The 23,258-nt window shown below is 35.6% G+C and overlaps 3 protein-coding genes across 4 annotated transcripts; all 3 read right to left on the reverse strand.

The window, feature by feature from the left end:
- Positions 1-242: 242 nt before the first annotated feature.
- Positions 243-3,731, reverse strand: vps29 (VPS29 retromer complex component). Of its 2 annotated transcripts, XM_026196315.1 has the most exons (5): positions 3,621-3,731; positions 2,712-2,723; positions 1,048-1,239; positions 729-964; positions 243-652 (listed from the first exon to the last, which is right to left on the reverse strand). In XM_026196315.1, exons 1-5 carry the CDS (start codon positions 3,621-3,623, stop codon positions 535-537), a joined length of 561 nt encoding a protein of 186 aa, XP_026052100.1. In that variant the 5' UTR covers positions 3,624-3,731; the 3' UTR covers positions 243-534. The 2 variants fall into 2 exon arrangements, with proteins under 2 accessions (XP_026052100.1, XP_026052101.1); XM_026196316.1 differs by lacking the exon at positions 2,712-2,723.
- Positions 3,732-6,036: 2,305 nt separating this feature from the next.
- Positions 6,037-7,545, reverse strand: LOC113039205 (serine/threonine-protein kinase pim-1-like). Its single transcript, XM_026197094.1, has 4 exons — positions 7,459-7,545; positions 7,224-7,274; positions 6,426-7,053; positions 6,037-6,285 (listed from the first exon to the last, which is right to left on the reverse strand). Exons 1-3 carry the CDS (start codon positions 7,528-7,530, stop codon positions 6,649-6,651), a joined length of 528 nt encoding a protein of 175 aa, XP_026052879.1. The 5' UTR covers positions 7,531-7,545; the 3' UTR covers positions 6,037-6,285; positions 6,426-6,648.
- A 5,745-nt stretch (positions 7,546-13,290) lies between these two features.
- On the reverse strand, positions 13,291-17,520 carry LOC113039206 (aquaporin-3-like). Its single transcript, XM_026197095.1, has 6 exons — positions 17,329-17,520; positions 15,449-15,575; positions 14,752-14,889; positions 14,479-14,597; positions 14,073-14,290; positions 13,291-13,980 (listed from the first exon to the last, which is right to left on the reverse strand). The coding sequence occupies exons 1-6, from the start codon at positions 17,434-17,436 to the stop codon at positions 13,791-13,793; spliced, it is 900 nt and encodes a 299-aa protein (XP_026052880.1). The 5' UTR covers positions 17,437-17,520; the 3' UTR covers positions 13,291-13,790.
- Positions 17,521-23,258: the final 5,738 nt, after the last annotated feature.

A 23,258-nucleotide genomic window follows, 5' to 3' on the forward strand; every position in this document is an offset into this window, starting at 1 on the left:
GGACACATGAGTGGCCTGTCTTTCAATGAATCGGAAGACGATGACGAGGACTTTCTATTGATCAGCTAACACATAAATCTATCTTTTATTTGTCATTTGTGAAAAATACCTAACAAGATCATTCTTAAAACATACCCAAAACGATCCAGTTTGAAGTAAAAAGCGGTTCCAGACATTTCAAAATAGTCATTTTAATAATATGCATTCTGTCTTTTCTAAAATAAAAAAACAAATTACACTGCTTATGTGATGTGGGGTTTTATTATATGAAAGATGACTTAACATGGGCCTTGAAAAATTAATAGGGGACATAACATATTTAGAAGACTAACTCGCACTAACATTATGCAAATAATGCAGCATTATTGCATCCTCAACAACCATCACAACGCTGACATTCTGGTGACATAAACAGTATTATATATTACATTAAAATATAGCGTAATGTTATGATACAGCATTTGTGACTTTCAGGTGAGAGGGAATGACAAGATTAGCATCCTGAAAGAAGGCAGCTGACAGCATCCGCACTCTTTAAGACTTTTTGTACTCGATTCTCTCGACTTTGACGTCGTCTCCAATGAGCTGATAGACATACGTTACCACTGTAGATGCTTGAATGTCCATCAAAACAAAAGATGGTGTGATGTTGCTGCAAAGAGACAATCACAAATCATGTAATTAACTGCATATAACATGAAGTGGAGGACTTAAAGTAAATGTTATACCTTTCCAGTGCACAATAGGCCCCTGTGGCAGAGCCAGGGTTAATATAAAACTTATTTTCATTCTCAAACGCCTCAAATTTGTGTGTGTGACCAGAAATGAGGATATCCACATCCAGCTGCCTTTGAAGCAGTGCCAAGCTCGCCATGTCACCCCACGGGATCACTTGGTGTCCGTGGATCAGACCGATTTTGAACTGCCCCACCGTCACCACCTTCTGCTCTGGATAATTCAAGTTCTGTAAATTAAAACAAGCAATGTGAATGGTTAAAAGAGTGCATGAACAACTACAAAAAACAGAAATAAGAACTAAAAGCCAACCTCATCGAAGTCTCCTCTGACAATGTGCACGTCTCCAGCGAGTGTTTTCAGGTAGTCATAGCTCTCTTTTGTACAAAGGTTTCCCGTGCAGAGGATGTGCTGAATTTTGCCAGGCACTAGCAACTTCTTGAATTTGGCAGGCAGGGTGTTGCATCGGTGGGGAATGTGAAGGTCACCTAACACAAGGACCAGCTAATGGCGAAATAAAGCTTGTTAGTTTTCAAACCTTAGTTGTCAGACACTTGAGAGTGAAGGAATAGTGGAGTCGTAAGCAAAGAATTGCTGTCTGAATTATATATGTGGGAAGGAATGTTTTGCCGATCTATTGGGAAGCATTAATGAGTCAAATTTTCTCCAGACAGCAATCAAGTCAAAGCTGAGCGCAAGAGAGCTGATTTGAAGCTCTGTTGAAGTTGTTGGACATAAAACAGGCTGAGATCAAACCATTCACAAACATGCCTAAAAATGTTCAGTAAAATCAGATCTTTGGTACTATAGTATAGAATATGGAGATCTTATACAATGCACTTAGATTTTTTTTTTTCAATAAAAACACTGCTGAAAATTTGAAGACGACAAAGCTATGTTTGGAATAGCATACTGGCATCCTACACTGTGACTGCATCAGAAATCACATGCTTCCCTACAATATAGCAGGCAAAAAACAAAGAGCAGTGTGTCCGCAGTATTCATAAAACTAAAAGCGTAAAGTACCCAAATGACAATGCCAAAATGGAAAACTAAGAATGTCTGGATTAAATTCACACTACACATGTTCATAATATATACAACATGCTTTTTTTAAAGCTTGCATTACGCATTAAAAAATAATTCAAAGGAAGCACGTACTCTGAGAATGTGCCATTTCAAACGCTGTCTCATTATTTCTGCAAAATGTAGCAATATGAGATGCAGTAGTATGCACATTTTATACATGCAGTGTGCAATATTTTGTTAAGTTATGTCTTAAGTTATGACATTTGGACACAAAACTGGATGGAAACTCACCATTTTTATTTCTAATGCCAAATTTACACTGTAAAGGTGGCACAGAAATGCTATGTAGGTGTCTTTCTTTATACAGACTGTTTAATGCTCCTCAGAGATAACACATGCTTTACAACTGTACATATTGACACTAGAGGCTGAGCAAGCATAATTTAGTCAGGATTTTATGTGGCATGCCACCTTTTTTTACTGCATTTGAAAAAGGAGGCACAGAGCAGGCTTTGTAAAGACACCTTAATATCATTGAATGGGACTCAGAATAAATGCAGTACATTTGTAGTATCCAACATTATTCCAAACATAAGCCAATATTCTTATGAGACCAGTATGTTTGACCAAGTCTCGATACTCCATTTCCTTAGTGTTTAATATATACCTCACAATGTTTATAAAATATGCATTAGGCAAAACATTGGCTTAGAAACAGGACTTTATATTTTCAACATGGTCTTCAATTCTCAATCAATCTTCAAACTGATAATTCGATTATTAACTACTTGATGATAACAGAAATGAGTTTCACTTGATGGAGAACATTGTAAACCCAGAGCAATGCAAACAGAAAGCAAGACTGAGGGTGAGAGGATCCAGCAGCCCAGAGGAAACAGCAGCGCTAGTCTAAAATTGAGAAAGCTGTGAGCACGAGAGGCACTTACTCTGTGACCAGCCTGAATACGATGCAGAGGTCAGGATGGGGAACAGTGGGTGAGGAAGAGGGTGAGGGAGGGGATGTGGATGCATGATCACAACAAAAAACAAAAGATGAAAGACAGAAAGAAAACTTAAACAAAGTGGATGAATAATATCAACATAAATTGGATTGAATGTTAGTTGATTGATTTTGGTGAATGGTTGGCATTTGCATGCAGTTAGTGTGAAGCTTGGGGTAAGAGCTGCTGAGGCTTCCCATAAGAACACAATATCACTTTCTAAAGCATTTCAATGTCAACGATTCGATATGGAAGCACTATTCAATGTAAAACTGATTTGGACCGGTATTTATTGCTGTACAGTATGTATATTTTAAGACGTGCCTCTTCAGGTTTAAACAGCTAACACAAACAAGACACTGTCTCTGTGAAATGAATACAAAATAACTTCATATTTTAAACAATTTTTTTTTGGCTGCACTGCCAATACAAACATTTAATTTTATAAACACATAGTTGTAATATAACGTATAGTAGAATAACAGTTTGTGTTAGCCACTGTAGCCTAGCAAACTGTTACTGGACTAAGCATTTAGTATAAAGACATTATACCAAGTATCGCAACACTGAAAAGTATAATTAGTTCATTTATTAAAGTATATACTTCGAGTGTCATTGATTTAATTTATTTAAACGATATTGGCTGACTACATCCTGACTCGACAGTGTTGTGAGCACGGGCTGAATCACTCAGGCAGCGCTAGCTCGCTGCTGTCATGTGACCCTTCTTTTCTAAAATGCCAGATTTTTGGGAAAGCAGCTTAAATATCTACTCGGACGTATGGTTTTAATAATAAGTTAAAACGGATAAGTATTTTCGGATAAGAAAACCGGTTCTGATAAATGAACACGTACCATTTTTGTCCAGCTGCGAGTTTGAAATGGAGCTCAGAAAGCTGATGTTGATTCGCAAGGCCAGAAACTGAGTGTTGCCAGATCACGCTAAAAAAATCCACTAGCTGGTTAAACAAGTTCGGAGCTCAAATTGACTTATAAAAAGAGCGCCTGGCAACACACTTCAGTTAGGCGAAAGAACGCCAGCGCCATCTAGCGCCAATCTAAAAAATAAAAAACTGACTTAAGATGTTCGGTTGTTTACTGACGTAGCTATATAAATGTTTATGTCTGTAATTTAATGTTTTCATTTTTACAATTCCGATGAACCACTACAGTATGAATCTGAAGGGCGTTTCTGATAGCCACTGTGTATGTCGTTTATAATGGTGTATTTGAAACGCAAAACTCACTTGTGGTTGGTTGCAATACGCTGACTCCAGTTAAATATAGGCCTACCTGCAAAATTAATTCCTAACAATATTTCAAAGAGAGCTAAAACTCATCTCTTCCAACAGCACTTAACTGCATTCTGCTTAAAAAAAAATCTTCCTCTGTGTTTTCACTGTTCTTTAATTCTTCCCTGCACTTCTGTTTATTCTTGGTGTATTCCCCATTTATAACTCATAAATGTATTTTGAATGTGATGTCATTAAAGTCCTGGTAAGGTCAGGTGTCCCAATACTTTTATCCATATAGTATAGTTCAACTAATTTGTAGTGCCACAGAATGAATATTAAAAGCTATTCTTGTTTTGTTGTTGTTTTTAATTGAAGAACATATTGTTCCTAAAACTTCAGCTTTGTCATAGGTTAATTAGTGCAGAAATATTAAAATGGGGGCTTTCGAGTCAAAATGTTGAGAACCACTGTTCTAACCACCATTGGTATCATCCTTTTTGCATCCTTATCTGTCTTAGCATTCAGTGTGCTCTTGCCTGTATGTTCCAATGCCTGACTTTTCCTTACCAGCCCCTGTGACTCAGTTTGTGCTCTTGTCTTTATTTATTTATTTAAAATATACTTTAAATCTTCTCTTCTCAGGTAGATTCTAAGTCGGGACTCTCTTTCTTAACATTCTGTGTGCGCTCCTTGCGTGGCTCACCAATTCTCGTTGGTTCTAGTTCTAAGCTTGTCTCTAAACCATTGCCTGAGTTCAGATTCACAGCATCTGTCCATTTTGTATGTCCTTCTGTTGTGTCTGAGTCTTCACGGCCATGGGTGCATTAAGATGACAATGCTGGCTATGTTCAGTTGCTTTGCACCAGATAATAATGTCATAGAATTTGGAATGAATTTCAATGAGAATGCTGGTTACTGTTGAAAATAGTTGGAAATACCATGCATGAAAATAGTTAATCGAAAGTAAGATATATATATATGTATAATTGAACTTTCTAATCTCATAACATGTCGCTGATGAACATTTGAGGACTGCATTTAGTGTACATCTCATGAAATTATATGAGTTTTTGTTGCCTCAAATGTTCTAAATACACATTCACTTTGTTTTTCAAACTTTCAGATAATCCATGTCTTCAGTTCCAGTTTTACAAAAAAATCAGATGGTGACCTGTACTGTATAAGATGGAGAGGTAACAGGTAAACTTTTTAAATGTAACAACCAAACATGGTTTCAGCTCAACTTGGTCAAAACTACACTGACACTGATGCACACACTGAAAAAAAGAAGAAGAAGAAGAGGAAGAAGAAGAAGAAGAAGAAGAAGAAGAAGAAGAAGAAGAAGAAAATTTAATTAAGTTGGTGTTTAGAAATAGAAATAGAATGAATAAAAAAATCCACGATTGAATTCAGTTTTTTTTTTTTTTCGGGCAGACCCATGCCACACAAAAAGCATCGATAATTGAGCTTTTGAATTCAAGTGTGTTATGTGAAAGGATGCCACCTTTTCACGTAAGTTCGTAAAATTTCATCTCTGAATCAAATGTAAGTGTTATTATTGGACAGTAGAAGCATTTAGGAACAGCAGCAACTCAGCCACGAAGTGGAAGACCACATGAAGTCAGATTGCTGAAGCGTATGAGGCATTAAAATTGCCAATTCTCTGCTGATTCAATAGCTGAAGATTTCCAAACTTCCTCTGGCATTAATATCATTACAAAAACTATGTGGCCAAAACTTCATGGAATGGATGAGCAACTGCATGCGAGCATCATATCACCAAGTACAATGCCACGTATCTGAGGAAATGGTGAACTGCCAACGGAAAACAATGAACAAGACTTTGCAAGGATATACCCTGGCAGGCTATCTATAATGGGGGCCTTTGCATGCATTCAATATGCATTCAATATGAGTTTTTCTCACCAGCCCATGTGACTGACCCCGTGCTCTTGTAAGTATGCAGTTATTTTTTTAATTAATTAATTAATACAGAAAGAAAATTATCTGCTAGATTCTCATCCTACGCTGTCAGGTTGTGTCTGTCTTGGTGTTCTGTGTGCTCTTTTCACCTGGCTTTCACTGACAGCCTCCCTCATTGGTTTCAGCTCCTAGCTGGTCTCTAAACCATTGCTTGTGTCACTGTCCACGTGACTTTGCCTGTGCTGTTTTTCCATCTTCTGTGTTTGAGACTGAGTGTTTTCTTAGCCACGGGTGCATTAAAATATCTCTGGGACGAAGCTGTCTTTCATAATGTTGGCACCAACTAATAAGTTCCCGGAATTCTGTATGAATTGTTTTGAAAAAGCTAGTCATAGTTGAAAATACTATGTAGGAAAATATAGGTTAATCATACAGAAAAAAACATACATGTATGTGTTCAAACAATGTTAGTGTCATTGTGTTGTTAGAGCCTTTATCTCACCTTTAGGTACACTGGTGTGGGCTAAATTTACCACCTCTCTCAGAACATGGCCCACAGACTGGATCGTGATTTTAAGGGCCGTTCGTAAGGATATCGTCATTTCAGTGTTTGGGTACTCTTCTGGTTATGTAAGCAAGAGATATTTAGAGTTAACAACAGTGAATCACATTCACATTCCATACATTTACCTATACATTTACAGAGTTTTCTACTAAGGAATCTGTCAATTATGCAAAAACACTAAGGAAATAATAAAAGACTGACAAAGCCACTTGCCACCGATTCGTAGTCCACATCCGAAGTCAATCAGCTTGATGTTCAAAGATGCTGTATTGACCAGAATGTTTCCAGAATGGATGTCTCCATGGCAAACTCCATGGTCTATACAGTCCTTTGCAGCCTGGACAATGTGAACAATTATCATCCGCACAGCACTGTGTTCTAGACGTCCACTGTTATGCTTAATGAAACAATACAGTGTTTCACAGGGCTCTGGATACTCCATAACCAAAATCACATTATCTTGGTCCTCAAACCACTCGAGCAACTCTATAATGTGAGGGCTGTGAGGTTCCTTCATCATATTCATCAGATCCACTTCTGAATTGCCACTGTAGAGATATCCAGGCTAAAAGAAAAAGTTATAAACAGTAGGATAGCTTGAAACCATCTCGTTATTTCAATATAATATATGTAAATATTATCAACATTTTGGTGAATTCATCTCAAAAAATGTTTTTTTGGGTGCTTCAAATATTCTAAATACACATTCATTATGTTTTTTTTTTTTTTACTTACAAGATAACCCGTGCCTTCAGTTTCAGGTTTAGGAGCAAATTTGATGGCGACCTGTAATTTAAATGATGGAAAGCATAGGTAAAATTGTTGTATACAACAAACAAACATTCAGATTTTCAACTTAGTCAAAACAGTGGACACAGATCTCCACTCATCTGTACTCTCTCTCTCTCTCTCTCTCTCTCTCACACACACACACACAAAGAAAGAAAAAGCAAAGAGAGGACTGTGGTACCTTTCGGTGATCCGATTTATGAATTGCTAACCTGACGAAGCCATAGGATCCCTTTCCCAGATCATCAAGCATATGGTATTTCAAGTCTACTGAAAGATATAATAACATGTTAATTTCATTAAAGTTTTTATTGTTTCTGAATAGAAAGAATACAAATCCATGTTAAAAATATGGGTAGGTTTTAAAGAGAGTTATATGAGCAATGGAATTAAGTTAATATTAAAGTAATCTGAAATTAGAACCCACATTGCTTTGCACATTGCTATACTCTGCACATTGCACTAGGCCTATATGGTTAGGTCAGTATATAAGCTATATATATTTTTAAACATGGAGCAAAAAGCAGTTTCAATTGTACCTGAGCCAGATGATGGACCGATTCTACATGAACCCGATGTTGTTTTCATCCCTGATGGACCTGGGATAGGCTCAGGGTCAAGCGTTGGTGTCAAACCTGTGAATGGGGGCGCACAATGGGGATGGTTGATTCTTATCAATCAGTTAATTCATTAATATCTACATGTAGATCATATGTTGCATTCAATATAAAAATGTATACAGAATGAATTTGAACATAGCCTACTTTTTGCAGGATCCATCTGGTCAGAAAAAGTTGTTTAAATGACTTAGTGTTCAAGATTTCAGTTTAACAGTTTTTAACAGCCTTTTCTAGATTTTACAGTTTTTTTTTCTACAGTTTAAAACAAAACTGTAATCTAAAAAGGCTGAAAGTCGACGACTATAGCCAAGTCCTTCAACAATTTTATCTTCTGCATAATCAGAATTTTAAAACCACATGTGGGGATGGGGCAATGATCTGTATGTAATGACAACTCTATTATTAGTGGGTTGGGGGTCTCGATTGTGACATCACCAGCGACGACACGAAGCGTTCTATTTTCGCGTTCAGCAAAAATAAATGAGAATCGTTTTTTAAAATGGAAAATGAGTTTATGCTTGTGTATATTTTGTTGTTTCAGTTAAAAAAAAAAAAAAAACTCACCTCGAGTTACAATGCATTCATTCTTTATTATATACATATACACACACACACACACACACACACACACACACACACACACACACACACACACATATATATATATATATATATATATATATAAAATGAAAAATTGGAGAACGCCGTTTAGTTGCTTCTGAAAAAACAAGAGTATGAGGTTTATACGAATTATCGAAATATCATAATAACAAATATGTCTGATGCCATAAAGTATACAGTATACCATTCTAAGCTTCTTTAGTATTTATTAATTTATTAAATAAAGGTCCTACAAAAAGATTTTGGTTCGGGTGCGCTATAGACATCCAAGATTTTACCGCAGTGTATCTACAATAAACACAGGCTGCATACAGTGCAGTTATAAATCTAGATACATTGTGACACTATTGTCATCGTATGCCATGAATGACTGTAAGAAAAGTGTTTAATTAAGTACACATTTCTGAAGTAGTTTTCATTGTGAATTACTTTATCACAAGTGGCCTTAAAGAATGTACATTATTAACATTTTACAGAATTCCAGGATCATCTCTCTTACTGACGGTCCCAGTTTAGAACATGAGTAGTTTAGCAGAAATGTATATAACAGGTTTATTTGGGTGAAATAAAGACAAGTGGTGAAAGAGATAGAAAAGAGAGAAAACTCACGGCTAATAGCAGGGGCAACCAAATAACAATTCAAACTGATGATTCTGACACAAAGAGGTTAGACGAACATAACAGAGGAGCAACAAAAACAAGCTGAAATTGAATCGATGCTCAAGCAGCACTGTTAGGCTATTTCTGGTTGGTTGAAGTGAATTTGGACTGAATTAATTTTAAATTATTCCAAGAGAGAGTGGATAAAGAGAATTGTCTTTATCATTATGATAGATGTTCACTATACTGTATATAAGTTTGTGTTTTGCCGCTAGGTGTCAGTGCAACATAAGGAAAAATAATTGGCTTTTGGCAAGGTCATTATTGTTTTCGTTGCTTGCCAAGCTCTTAATTCCCTTAAGAGCTGAAAAAATAATAATTATAATAAAAAGTAAAATAAAGAGTTTCATTAAGTCTCTCAACCTCAAAACACTGTCTCATCAACCACAGAGACCGCATGTCACCCCAAGTAAAGACAGAATAGTGTGAACCAAGGTTGGCATAACAATATCAGATCATGAATTTATTTTATTCTTTTTTCTAAAATATAAAAACAAATCTCTGTAAAAATATTTATGCAATCATTTATTATTCACATTTATAATTCATATACTTTTATATAAGCTTGTATTCTTTTGTTTAATTTCTGTTCACCAAAATGAATAAAAAATAATAAATTCAAATGGAATCGACTCATTTTAGTTATTCACTCTTTGACCTCGTAGTGTCACTGCTCAAGGAAAACAAAAAGATAAGCAGCTAGAACTGTCTCTCTCCTTTATAAAATCTTTTAAATGGCTTGGTATATACAAAATTACAATATAATAGTTTTTTTTAATATTTACATTTGTTTAGCTTTCTCTTTAATTCACAAAGAGATTCAAGGCCTCTCTCTGGATTCATTGTGTGTGTGTGTGTGTGGCTCCATGACACACAGTTATGTTTTTTTTATGTATGCATATTGTAATTTATTTTTTGAAGTTCTTAGGTTTTGTTCGAGCCCACCATAACTTTGGCATTGACAGACATGTGACCCCCATTTGCCTCATCATACATATTTATGAATTTTCACATAGATTTCTTTTATAGATCACTGTCTTCTTTGCAAAAAAAAAAAAAAAAAAAAGTTTCCTAAATGTATTTTTTTTCCCCCTTTAATGGGAACTAAAGGATGAAAGTGCTATAAAAGTAAATGGGACTTCTGAGCGATATTTAAATTCTTCAAAATTGACGTGATAGCTTTTTGTGGCCAACAGACCACATTACTGACTAAAAATGCTCCTCTTCAGTGGACTGTTACTGCTCTATCCGGATCATTCATTCATTCACGAATCATTTAGACCATATAAACTAGATCAGCTGAGTCATTTGGCTTTATAATGACATGATGATGAACAAATGGTAACATAATGTCCTACTCGGATCATTCATTCACGAACAAATCATTTAGACCATATAAAGTAGATCAGCTGAGTCATTTGGCTTTATAATGACACAATGTTGAACAAATGGTAAACGAATGTTCTTTTTTGGGTTAACTCCTCACTTTATGTTTTCTAAAAGGAACTGTAAATCATCTAGTTAATCACAACTGTGGATTTTAAAGCCATACATTTTATTTGATATGCTATGTTTTACAAAGAAAAATCAAAATTGGTGTACCCCCTGCAATACAGGGAGTCACTGCATTACAGATCACGTCAGCATGAATTGGTTTACATAGAGATTGATTAGTAATTATTTTTTAATGTGTGCCTGTTGTCAGGTTACAGCCAAGCCTCCTCAGTAGGCATATACCCTTTCAGAATGCCATGGTTGGGGGTCTGGGATGCTGGGTGTTTGATTGACATTAGATCTGTTTGGAATCCACGTCGCTGAAAGGCCATGTCGTTTAGGAATTCCAAATGTCAAGCGCATCTCGGAAGTTTGAGCAGTGGGTGGGGACCAGAAAAGCAGTTTCTCATCGACAATTTATGTCACCACCGACATTTAGTTTTTTTCTAGCACAGTTTGTGGTGAAAAGAATAGGAATGATTCTGACTAATGGTGGTTGTGAAGGATTTACAATATGGATTCAACTGTAAATATATATTTAAAAAAATGTGGTTACAAATTCTCCTATTTTTTTCACTATTGTCAGAGCTATAAGCACCCACAAGTAGTTTCCTGATTGCTTTAGTGAATGACATAAAATTGTTAGTCAAGCCCTGGACTTTCTGAAACACCATGTGTGCATGAGAAACATAAAACAAAGTGTGCATAAAAAAGGCAAAAACACCACATGTAAATCTAAAAAAAAAAAAAAAAACATACATACATACATTTGAGACTTGTTTCCCTACAAGATAGGATCGCCTACAGTTAACACAGTATAGCCTATTAAACAATAAGTGTTGGTTGAAGTTAGTAGCTATAAGACAAATGATGCTCCATAAGCCTTTGGACCTTTGTACTTACCTTTGTATGCCTTAATATATACAGATAAGTTATTTGAGCTATTGAGATGGACGAGTAATCCATTCAGTAGGAATAACAGTTGTCATGGGAACCTCATTCGAACTCCAGAAAGATAATAGTCTGAGATATCATGTGTTTTGATATAGACAATAGAATGATTAAAAAATGACTGATGTATTTTAATCTGTAAACAAAGTCATATTTATTAAATTCTCATATACTGTGTGGGCATTCTAAAGCCCCATTTAGGATGTGTGGTGAACGGTATATGTGGTATGTGGAAAAATGACTTCTAATGCATTTTATTTTGATGCATTTTAAGTCTGGCTTTGACACATATGAAAAACCCTCAAGAATTTTGTACACTTGTGGATGGAGCCTATTGCTGTTCCCAAGCCAGAAATCTAAAGACGACAAGAAAATTGGTTTAATGGTTTCAAAAGCCTCGATTAGCTTGCCTCAAATCTCATCCTAAATTCCCAAACTCAATTCCACAAACATTCTTCTTAACGTCTGCATTCATTTTCTTCAAACCTACAAACTGACTCTGTGTGTGCTCAAGATTCATGGTCTGGGTTATCTCCTTCCATCTCATGCCAATAAACACGTCTCTTATTTTCATTCTCTATTTTCCCCTTCACTGAGCTAAACAGGCACTTCAATCTTTCCTTTCCATTTGAAAGATTTACATGAGAGTGAGTTGTGATCAATGCATATAAGATTTTACAATTTGCATTATTTTGCGTGATATACCTAAGAATTTATAGGCCTTTATTTGATTGCAACATCCACCAGTTTACACCAATGAGGCTGACTAATATCAAAAACACTTGTAAAACTTGTATTGAATGCTTAGATTATAAGCTAATTTTTGTTTAGGGATATGGCAGGTTCCTCCTCTGCAGGCTTAAAAATATTTCAATCAATGTACATCAAGAAATAACATTTTTCCCCAATATGTAAAATTTGAATTTAATGAATTTAAAATGGCTTTATAGTTTTATTCTCTGTAATGCCTGTAAGTCTGGGTCTGTATAAAGTTTGTTTGACGACAGTGTGATTTCAAGCAAGTATAAATCGTGTCAGCAGTTTTAAACTAAATTATGGCTCTTTTGTTTTACTCATATTGTTTATTGCCATGAATCCAAGCAGTGGTTTGTGACAATTCACTTAACCTGCCCACTCAGCTCTTACTGCAGCCCGAAGAAAACAGAACAGAGGTTTGGTTTACGCCTATTTGTGGACAGACGCTTCTTGATTCGTTCCAAAATGTGACCGAAAACTTTGCACAGATTAATTTGTATACATCTATACACATATTTGCATTAATCTGCAATGTTTATATCAAAGGAAATATAATTCTCCTTTGGAAATCCCGGTGTTTTACTGGACTGAATGATGTTAATATATACTGAGCAAGTACATGAATGGACATCAAAGGCATTCCCTGCAGTTAAATGACCAGATCATTTCAAAAATACATTTTTCTGCATGATGTTTCTCATATATAAAAAATACTACAGATCCATCAGAATCCTAATGCCTTACCAAAAATGCTGTTTATTTTAAAAGAGCACAGTATAAATGAACACAGTATATTAATATGCATTATGTCAGTGTAAACTCTGAACAGTGTAAACCAGAACAGAAACAGGTATGTAATACAGCAAAACATTTCTCACTGCATAATTACAGCACTGATTAATATTCACGTATAATAATGTTAGAATATTAGTGGAACAACTTTTATGACTTTGATGCAGTATTCATAAGGGTGAAGGTTTTCATAAATCATATCCCTTATTCATAATTATTCATTATGCAGATAAATCTATTGGAGATAAATAAACGGGTGACAACAACTGATTTGTTAGCCGACTGGATGAATTAATTTGGCTATGACTAGGCAATTTTTGGAATAAATTTAAAGGATAACTAGTAAGTTTATGTATAAAACACAGGTTCTGGTCAGGATAATTAAAGTGTCATGCAAATTATGATTCATCAAATCAAATTGTTTGGACATCAAATCATTGCACACACTAGAAAAAATACAACTTATTAGTTTGAGTCAAATCATGATGTCAAGGGTAACTGTCAAAAGTTTTGATTTAATGTGGGAATACGATATTTACTGCTATATTGTCATGAGAGCTAAATGTAATTTTAGAAGCTGAACGGAACTGTGGAAAAACAACTCCATTCGATTCCAGACTTACGCTGTCTCCTTCTCAGAAATAGGAGAGAGTTTGAGTCTTTCCTTCTCTTCTTTTTCCTCTGTTTCCCTTTTATCTCTTGCTTCTCCTTCCACATGGTATCCCACCATCAGCTGATACACCATCACACCCAACATGGCACCAATGAATGGGGCAAAGATGGGTACAAAAGACCAGTAAGAGTTTGCTCTGTGGTAGATGGAACAGAATCTGATGTTATAGATGGTATCAATAGTGAAACGGATGGAAACAATACATACAATAAAGGAAATGTGACTTACGAGAACACTTCTGAGCCCCATCCAGCAATTGCGGTGAAGATCCGAGGCCCCAAGTCTCTGGCTGGGTTTACAGCATAACCCGAGTTAAAACCCATAGACTGACCAATCACTAGAACTACAAAGCCCACAGTGAAGGCCTCCAGTCCTTGTGGAATTGGGTTATTGTAAGGGTCGACAATGGCGAGGATACAAACTATGAGAGCTGCTGTGCCAATCACCTGTGAAAAATATTGGTTCACCCAACAATGACTCACCCTCATGTTGTTCTAAAACGCTGATATTCTGAAGACGTTTCAACAGTTTTTGTCCATAACAATGAAAGTCAATGGGGTCCAAAACAACACTTTCACTGTATGCTCAAACAAAACACTGGGACTTCAATGAATGCAAAATTTTGTTGTCTTACCTGATCAAAGAAGCCATTGAGCAAAGTAAGGTGTTTAGAAGGGTATGTAGCAAAGATTCCAGCCGTTGCATTGTCCCCTACAACAACTAGAGAACCTTGTCCATAGTCCCAAATTGCATCTGCAAAACATCAAGTGAACTTAAAGTGGGGAAACCCTCTTTTAGATCTTCAAAAAAGTCAAAAGTTTCATTTTTGGCTTCAACAGACTGACCCAGGATGTCGACTGAGAAAAATGTGGATTATTGACAACTGAAATTAAGTTCTAAAACTTACCAATATACATGCCAAATATTATTCCTGAGCCAAGAAAAGCCCCCAGAGTCTGGGCCAGGAAGTACACGGGAAATTTCCTCCAGGGTTCTCTCCCCAACAAACAAAGGGAAAAGGTCACAGTAGGGTTTATATGACCTCCTGTAACACACAGGTTTATTTCTTAATATGTTGAATGGTGCATTTAAAATGAGATTTTCACAGAACACAATTAAAATGAAAATATGTACCATAAACATTCAGTTTAGACTTTTTGGGCTGGTTCTAAACTAGGATTAAACTTAAAAAAATTTCAACTTCAACTTGTCCAAGACTTTTCTTATATCCCAAACAGTCATTTTTTTTTGCAGTATTCCTCTAATTTAAATGTTAAAGTCAAAACTGCCATTGTCTGATATGGTTTTTCATCAAAAGCCTTCAGGTACAGTACATCCATCGAGTGAAGTTTAACCATGAGGCAACCCTAAATTCCAGCCAATAATATCTGAAAATAAAATGTTCTAAAATTAGGAAAGAATGTAGTGTAATTTTACCAGTTTGAACCCATCTGGTGAATGTTTGGGCAAACGTTTTAATATCTGGTTCTGATCTGTATGTGACTCACTGAAGTGAAACGGCACATCTGAAATCTGAAATTTCCTGTCTTCTCTCAAGAAAAGAAAAAAAAAGACAGTTTTAAGAAGCTTATGATCTGAGTTACCTGAAACTTGCCCACAAACTAGGATTCCCAGTGTAGCAGCGAACCCAAAAGCAAAATTCACCGTCAGAAACATTCCATGAGAGCCTCTGCTAAGAATCAACTGGGCGACCGCACCACATCCAAACATCTAGAAATAGAGAAATTAAGAATACAAATCCAATTAACCAACTGCTTATCTTAACTGGCATTTTTATCAAATAAATCTCATTGAATGATTGTGGTTTTAGTTTGACAGATTATGATTCTCAGAGCTAGACATCCTTGGCTTCATGTAGCTGTTTTTTGTTTGCGGACTGCATTTGAAGAATGTGAAACATTATGGGCATCATGTGGATTTGATAGATAGTATGAGTATGACTGTGTGTGTGTACTTGCGCTCTCTCCCATTGTGTGATGCCCTCTAGCCTGTCTGTGTTTGCCAGCCGTTATTGAGCCTCTGGATGGGGGGTTCGTAGACCGCACAGTACCATCAGAAAACAACAGATGGGCATTGGTGAAGCTCTATTTTTCTCCAGATATTGCTGCTGGAGTCTTAGTTTCCATTGAAAACAGATGATGAGATATGGTTTAACCTGTGATCCCCCCGTGGTGTATCAAATTTATTCTGGATATGTGCTGTCTTGAATTCTGAATTATAGACCATGCTGTGCCCAGCGCCTGTTGTTTGTGCTTACCTGCTAATTGCGTTGTATAAGATACTTCAGACTTCACAAATGGTCAAAATACAATTTACATCAATACAAGATGTGTTATGACATGGAATATGTCATTATTTCAAAGATATCTTCTAGTAATGTTTGGGGTGTTCTGTTGAAGTCTCAGTAGCAAAAAAAATGTATCTTGAGATTTAGCAGGTTGAGGCGTCTAATGCTAACATAACAATATTTTCTATCACATTATTTGTGTTCATCTTTGTTGTGACCATCCTGGTTGACCAATTAATATTTCATTCGAATTCTTATTGTTTAGAGTCTGTTTGCTTGTGTTTAAACAGTTTCAGTGATAAAGTATGTTAGTAACACGAATACAGTTCCAGTGTCTTCATTTTACTGAGAAAAATACACGAAAAATATGAAATGGCCCACTCTACAGTGTCAGAAACTCGTATAAAGCAGCTACTCAAGATTCAAGTTCAATTATGTCATCTCACAGTGTGTACAGCAAAACAGACATTTGACTTCAAATTAAGTTACAAACGTTACTTATTTTAGCTTTGAACATTTAATTCCACGTTTTAATAGCTATTATTAGCAACAGCTGAGAAAAACGTGTTCTTAATAAAAGTGGGAAACATTATAATAGTATAAAGTATAGATGCAAAGTGTAAGTATGAAGTATAAAAATATAAACTTTTCCTAAAACAAAAACTAATCTGCAAAATAAGGGGAAAACATCACTCAGGTGTAGCTGAATTGAAATTGTAGACTTTTCAGCAGATGAAAGCATCTAGGTTATGTTTGATATATCTTGTATGCTTGCATCCATTCCACATTTTCATCAAAGATAGAGAGCAAATCAATCTTTGCATCATTAGTTATTTATCATCCATATATCAAGCTTAGTACAATCAATGTACTACTATTTTATTTTTTTCACAAACCAATGAACTAAACTGACATTTCTGATTTTTTAAACATTGAATAGCCTACTGTATATACTTAAGTTAAGGAAATGTTTTAAATTAAATAAAAAACAAAACAAAAATGTGCTGCAAATTCTGGATGGTAACACCGTGTAATGCTCCTCTGAATTGTTCAGAAACATTCACTTCAAAATGAATAAACTAAACTAAATCTGACTGCATGGTATTTTCATCATAGATGAAAACGGTGTGTCTCATCACTAACTCATCTATGACAAAAACATCAGAAATGTCTCACCACTAGAATGAGAGTGCCCAGGCATTCGGCCAGTGCCTGTCGTATCAGCTCATTCCGAACATGAAACATCCGAGCCATCTTTTCCAGGATCACCTTCTGTCTTCCCATAATGTCTTAGGATAGTTTAAAGATGATGATTAAAGGGTGTTTTAGTTGTGATGATGATGATGATGATGATGAAGGGCAGACTGCCGCTACTGGGTAAGTGTTCCTGTACTACTTGTCCTGTTGAGTTTGGGCCCTATTTGTGCTTCTGAATGTCCCGCCCTCACTCACTATAAAACAGCATTCCTACAACTTTTTCCCTCCCTCCATATTTTTTTTTTTTTATGTCTGACTTCTTTGTTATGAATGTGTGTCCGAGGACTGGGATAGAAAGGATTCTTCCACTTCATATATATATAAATCTGTTTCTGAATGGCCCTCTAGGGTTTGGTGCACAAGAATCAGTATTGTTTCCGCTAGTACTATTACCTCCCCGTGTGGATTGTAGCCTAATAGACAGTGATTGGAACATACAGAGTCCATGACGAGACTCAGTTTTTTGTTTTAAATGAATAGGTTTGTGGAAATGTATGGGTATTTAACCAGTGTAGAAGCTTGGCAAGTGTCTGAAACACAGGGCAGATGTTTTTTATTCTGGAAAGTATTTGTGCCACATGATGGTCACAAGCTTGAAGTGTCTGAAATTCTTTTATAATAACGTTAAATAATTCATCTTTTTGTCCAAGAAACACAATGACTTGTGGCACCAATTTCCAGCATTATGCCATTTTGGATGTTTGCCAAGACACAAGTTCTCGATATTTAACCCACTATTTAATGTGCTTAATATTAATGTTATTTAATCTGAGTTATATCTTTCCAAAAATAGGGTGAATAGAGTGGCGGGCAACAAGTCCCGGTGCATTAAATCTCTTCTTGTGGTATTCTAGGATCGTCAATAAAGAGTTCTGACATGAAACTGGCACAAAGATGGCACAGTCCGACAGGTCTAACTCAATCTGACCTAATGGCATTATCACATGGCACAGCTGATTGGTTCCCTCCTGTATCGGTAGCCAATGAGCTTTATGCTCAGCATTAAAATATGACTAGGACTTACTGTAGCAGTTGCAGCTTGCTTCAGAACTGCAAAATCAATATCTACGATAAGAAAATGCTCTTCTAAGCAATATCGCTGGTAGGACTTTATCTTTTGGACCTTTTGCTCATTAAAGAATCCTGAAAATAATATTCTGAAATAATATCCTGAAATAATAATATTTTACAAAAATATTAAGCAGCACAACTATTTTCAACACTGATAATACACTTTTTGTTTCTTAAGCATATCTTTATTTTTGAAGGATCACGTGACACTGAAGACTGGAGTAATGGGTGCAGAAAACTCTGCTTTGCCACCAGAGGAATACATTAAAATATAATAAAATATTTTGTTTTAAAATAGACACTGTAATACTATTTAAATATGGAACATTTTTAGTTTTAAACATCCTTATGATGAGTTTTAAACATCCTTATTTACTGTATCCTCATGATGAAGCCAGCTCTTCTTGGTAACTATTGGAACAGTTTACTCATCCATATATGTACAATCCCCATCCAGAAATTAGGTGATATGCTTTATTGCAGTCTTTCAAAATATGTAATTAATTGTGTTCATCTTGTGTCCTGTGTTTGTCGGTAGGCTATGCTTGAATGTTTACTGCTTCCGCTCAATAATGGCCTCCACTGGCACTTCCCTTGATTATTGAATTTAGGTCTGGTTGTTTTCAAATGTTTTGGGTGCTTTTTTAAAATTAATATTAGGTTTAGTTTTGTTGTTGATGTGTGTGTCTGTGTGTGTGTGTTTATATAGTATGAGTCATATTTGCGCAGATACTTGGTTGCATTATTTTTAGCTTATTATTATTTTTAATTGAACTTACTCTTTTTCATGCCCACATGTTATTAAAAAAATAAGAACCCTGTAAAAATCTTTAGGTTAAAACAAGATCAACCTGCTGGTGTTCATTTTACAGTAATGACTGCTGGTTGTACATTATCTCTACATATGAGACCCTGGACCACAGTATTAAGTCAAACAGGTATATCTGTAGCTATAGCCAACAATACACTGAATTATTGTAATTTTCATTATAATAATGAAAATTATTATTATGATTTTTTTATGCCAAAAATCATCAGGATATTAAGTAAAGATCATGTTCCATAAAGATATTTTGTAAATTTCCTACTGTAAATATATAAAATCTTAAGCTTTAAGAAGCATTGCATTGCTAAGAACCTCATTTTGACAACTTTAAAGGTGATTTTCTCAATATTTTTTTCTCTTACAAATTTCCAAATTCCAAATCTCAAAGTATCTCACATAGTATATGACACCTTCTTTATTTGTTTGCTATTTGCTATATTTACAACATAATGATCTTCTCATCATTGTATAAAATTAATTGTGGGTTCATTTAAATACCTGCCCAAATCCGGTCCTTAAAGTTCTTTGTGCCAACAATGTTCTACTACAATCTAATAGCTGTCTGACATTAGAGACCTAGTCCTTCCTCTTAAGATTAAACACCTTGAGTAAAAGGATGTGCTTGAAATTTCAGTGCACTTTCAGTGAGCTTTAACTGAATACAAAACCTACAATCATCTCTTAATGCATTCACTCTTAAGTTAACTTTATTGTTTGTAGCCTCTCCTATATTGAGTATGGCTTCTGTGACCTCCCTCCTGTTGACTTGCATCCAAGTGTATTGATTGTGTTAACAAACATGAAAGTAAAGAATGCATTGCAACCCTGTTCCTGCAGGCCCCCCAAGAGAACATTCTGGATCTTTCTGCTATGACGCACACATTTCAAGAGCCACTAGTAATGAGCCGAATCAGTTGCGTTTAATCAAAGAGACGTGCACAATTTTGGGAGGTCTCCAGGAACAGGGTTGGGACTCACTGTCTTACAGAAGGAGTTTGCCCAAAAATCATTTACTCACCCTCATTCACTAACCCTTTAATGTGTAAATATGTTATGGCACAAAACGCAAGGTAAAAGTTCCAGATATATATTGCATTAAAGAACTGAAGTGTGGCAAATTAGCTCTGAGATCTGTTAGTAGTTCAAAGATTACAGTGATTATACCTCATCTTCCCCCCTTGGGCTGCTCCTGGGACATGCTCTGGAATTAATTCAGCCTATGAAACCCATCCATATGAGGCCTTTGATAAGTACTGCACTAGGCTCTGAAAGAACAACCTGACTGACTGAAAGTCAATACAAATTTGACAGAGCTTTTTTAACTATAGAGGCAATATGAAGTGGTATTTGAGGTAACATTTAAATGGCAGGCTATTGGAAAAGTATGGGAATGTAATGTGAAGTGTCTTAGAAACGAACTGGGAAAAGTCACGACCTGTGGTGGGATACATTGAGAATGTTTATTCACACCTACATGACTGTCTATATATCTATATTTTCTTCACTCTGTTATTGCATTGACAGTTATGGAGAAAGGGTACAAATAAAGCAAAACGTGTTTAAACAGTCAACCATGATACCTTAGGCCTCCTTTGCTGTCTTAGGTACATACTAATGTTTTTGTCTGTTTTGATTAAATATTAAAAATGAAAGGCATACACTTTCAATGAATAGATGTGCGGATACAATTGCATTTTCTATCTCCTTCTGCTTTGATGGGAGTGAATATGTTAATTAAGCTTTTCCTTTGTATAAAATCATATTATGACCTATCCTTGCAGTCAGATTCATCACTGCTGGCTTTGAATACATTGAAACCATTTCCATTATGCATTCCCGAGAACTCAAGTGTTTTAAACCTTCCAAAATATAAAAACCTACTAACAGCGGTTTTGGCCTAAAGGTTTTTTTTTTTTCTGCACTTAAGTTTTTTACACAAAAGAAGTGTTTTCAATAAGCAGCACTTGCCAGCACATTCTAAAGGGATTCTAAAGGAAATGACTGTGAGAAATTTAGAGTAATCATTTTTATTTAGAGCTCTCCATGGCAACAAATTTTCAGTATCCGCACAGGGTGAGTTATAAGAATGTCATTTTTACTAATTAAAAGTGAGTTTACAGGGTCATAGATGACCACCTTCCTAACGTGACAGTAGTAGTTTTGTATAAAAATATAATCAATTTAAAGATCTTAATGTGATTTGCAATTATGTTTTGTTTAACTTTTCTATTTTATATGCATGTTTTATATAATCTTTGCATGTCTTAGTTTAAAATTGATACACACACACACACACATTATATAAAATATATACTATATACACCTTTTAACTAAATTAAAAATGAAGTAGAGGTGTGGTGGTGTATCTGGGTGGTAGGAAACATTTAAAATATTTAAAGCTAAAACCAAATTTTCCCTACTACAACAACAACAACAACAACATATTTATTTAATTAATTATAATGATACATTATTATATATTTAATTTATTATATTATCTTATTCTATTCTAACAACAATTAAATAATGTATATTTAAACCAGATTTATAGTAATAATGATTATTATGACAATTATAATAATAATAATAAAAAATATTTTTACAACTAAATCATAATTATAGTTTATTTTTCAGTTGTAACCCTGAATGAAAACGTAGCTATTTAAAATGTGCATTAATTTAAAATCCACTTTTATTTGTTGCAATGCAATATACTATTACTATTACTAATACATAAATCATATAAATACATTTATTACTACGATTATTACGATTATTGTAATAACAAAACAACAACAACAATAAAATGATGATTATTAGTAATTATTGCTATTTCATGTTATCTTATCATTTATAACATTTTATAACAATCAGTAAATTTGGTTTTAACTTATTGCAAAACATTTTCAATCAGGTTTCCTTTAGTTTTACATCCGCTCACAGCCAGGTTGTTACAAAAGTCTAATTTGCTTGACAGTAATTTATAGATTGAATTGAGTTGTAGAATTTTAATCAAATTAAATAAGAAGAAATCAAATATAAGAATATTATATCAAAGTTTGAGACACATAAAATACTGAGTTACAGTCGAAAATGTGGAAGAACACTCCCTGGTCTCCCCTGAAAGCGCTCAGCGCACACGCCGCTTTTACCGGTAGGCGGCGGCAGTGCATCGTTCAATGCGGCTTTCCCGGAACCGTATTCTGAGCTGATGAGACGTGAAAGGAAACCTGCCGAGAACAGCAAGGCAGACATGAGATGACCATCTGGCGACGGGTTTGTCCTCGGGCAGCAAGTAGCCTCCAGTCCAGGGCGACTCTTACCTGAGTCACGAATGAAATCAGCCAGGCATGAACGAGCAGGGCTTGTGCTGTCTGCAGTGATGCTGCAACGGATTTGAAGATTGCTTGTTGCACACCAAAATGAGTCTCAAAAGGGCTTTGAGCTGTGCTGGAATTTAACTAAAGTAATCAAAATGGCTTCGTTGTAAATGCTCCACATACACATTAAGGTGAATCTTCATCAACTTTTTTAATTTTTATTTTAATATCCTCAGGTATTGTTTCCATGGATACCAGAATGACGTTTCCATAATATCTAGCTCTAAACGCAACTTCTACTTTTCATTGCGAGGGACTATGTGATGTATAGATGGAAAATCCAGCTCGGTTCTTTTCAAAGAACCGGTTGAAAAGAATTGGCAGTTCTGTTACTCGGAATTGGTGCTCTGCATTTAACCCATCCAAGTGCACATACACAGCAGTGAGAAGTGAACACACACCCGGAGCAGTGGGCAGCTATCAGCTATCTAGCGCCCAGGGAGCAACTGGGGGTTCAGTGCCTTGCTCAGGGGCACTTCAGCCATGGGTATTGAGGGTGGAAGAGAGCGCTGTTCATTCACTCCCTCCCACCTACAACGCCTACCAGCACAGAGACTCAAACCAGCGACCTT

Source organism: Carassius auratus, chromosome 21 (genome assembly GCF_003368295.1).
Source record: "Carassius auratus strain Wakin chromosome 21, ASM336829v1, whole genome shotgun sequence".
NCBI lineage: Eukaryota > Metazoa > Chordata > Actinopteri > Cypriniformes > Cyprinidae > Carassius > Carassius auratus.

What these genes read in the sequence shown, in the direction of transcription:
- vps29 (XM_026196315.1), bottom strand. An exon ending in TCAGAGGAGACTTCGATGAG is followed by an intron (nt 965 to 1,047) that starts GTTGGCTTTTAG and finishes TTTAATTTACAG; the next exon opens with AACTTGAATTATCCAGAGCA. An exon ending in GCCTATTGTGCACTGGAAAG is followed by an intron (nt 653 to 728) that starts GTATAACATTTA and finishes GTCTCTTTGCAG; the next exon opens with CAACATCACACCATCTTTTG.
- LOC113039205 (XM_026197094.1), bottom strand. Translation starts at nt 7,530, where the DNA reads ATGCTTGATGATCTGGGAAAGGGATCCTATGGCTTCGTCAGGTTAGCA. An exon ending in ATAAATCGGATCACCGAAAG is followed by an intron (nt 7,275 to 7,458) that starts GTACCACAGTCC and finishes TTTAAATTACAG; the next exon opens with GTCGCCATCAAATTTGCTCC. An exon ending in CTGAAGGCACGGGTTATCTT is followed by an intron (nt 7,054 to 7,223) that starts GTAAGTAAAAAA and finishes TTTTTCTTTTAG; the next exon opens with CCTGGATATCTCTACAGTGG.
- LOC113039206 (XM_026197095.1), bottom strand. Translation starts at nt 17,436, where the DNA reads ATGGGAAGACAGAAGGTGATCCTGGAAAAGATGGCTCGGATGTTTCAT. An exon ending in TGGGCACTCTCATTCTAGTG is followed by an intron (nt 15,576 to 17,328) that starts GTGAGACATTTC and finishes CTCTATTTCTAG; the next exon opens with ATGTTTGGATGTGGTGCGGT. An exon ending in TCAATGGCTTCTTTGATCAG is followed by an intron (nt 14,291 to 14,478) that starts GTAAGACAACAA and finishes TATTTTTCACAG; the next exon opens with GTGATTGGCACAGCAGCTCT.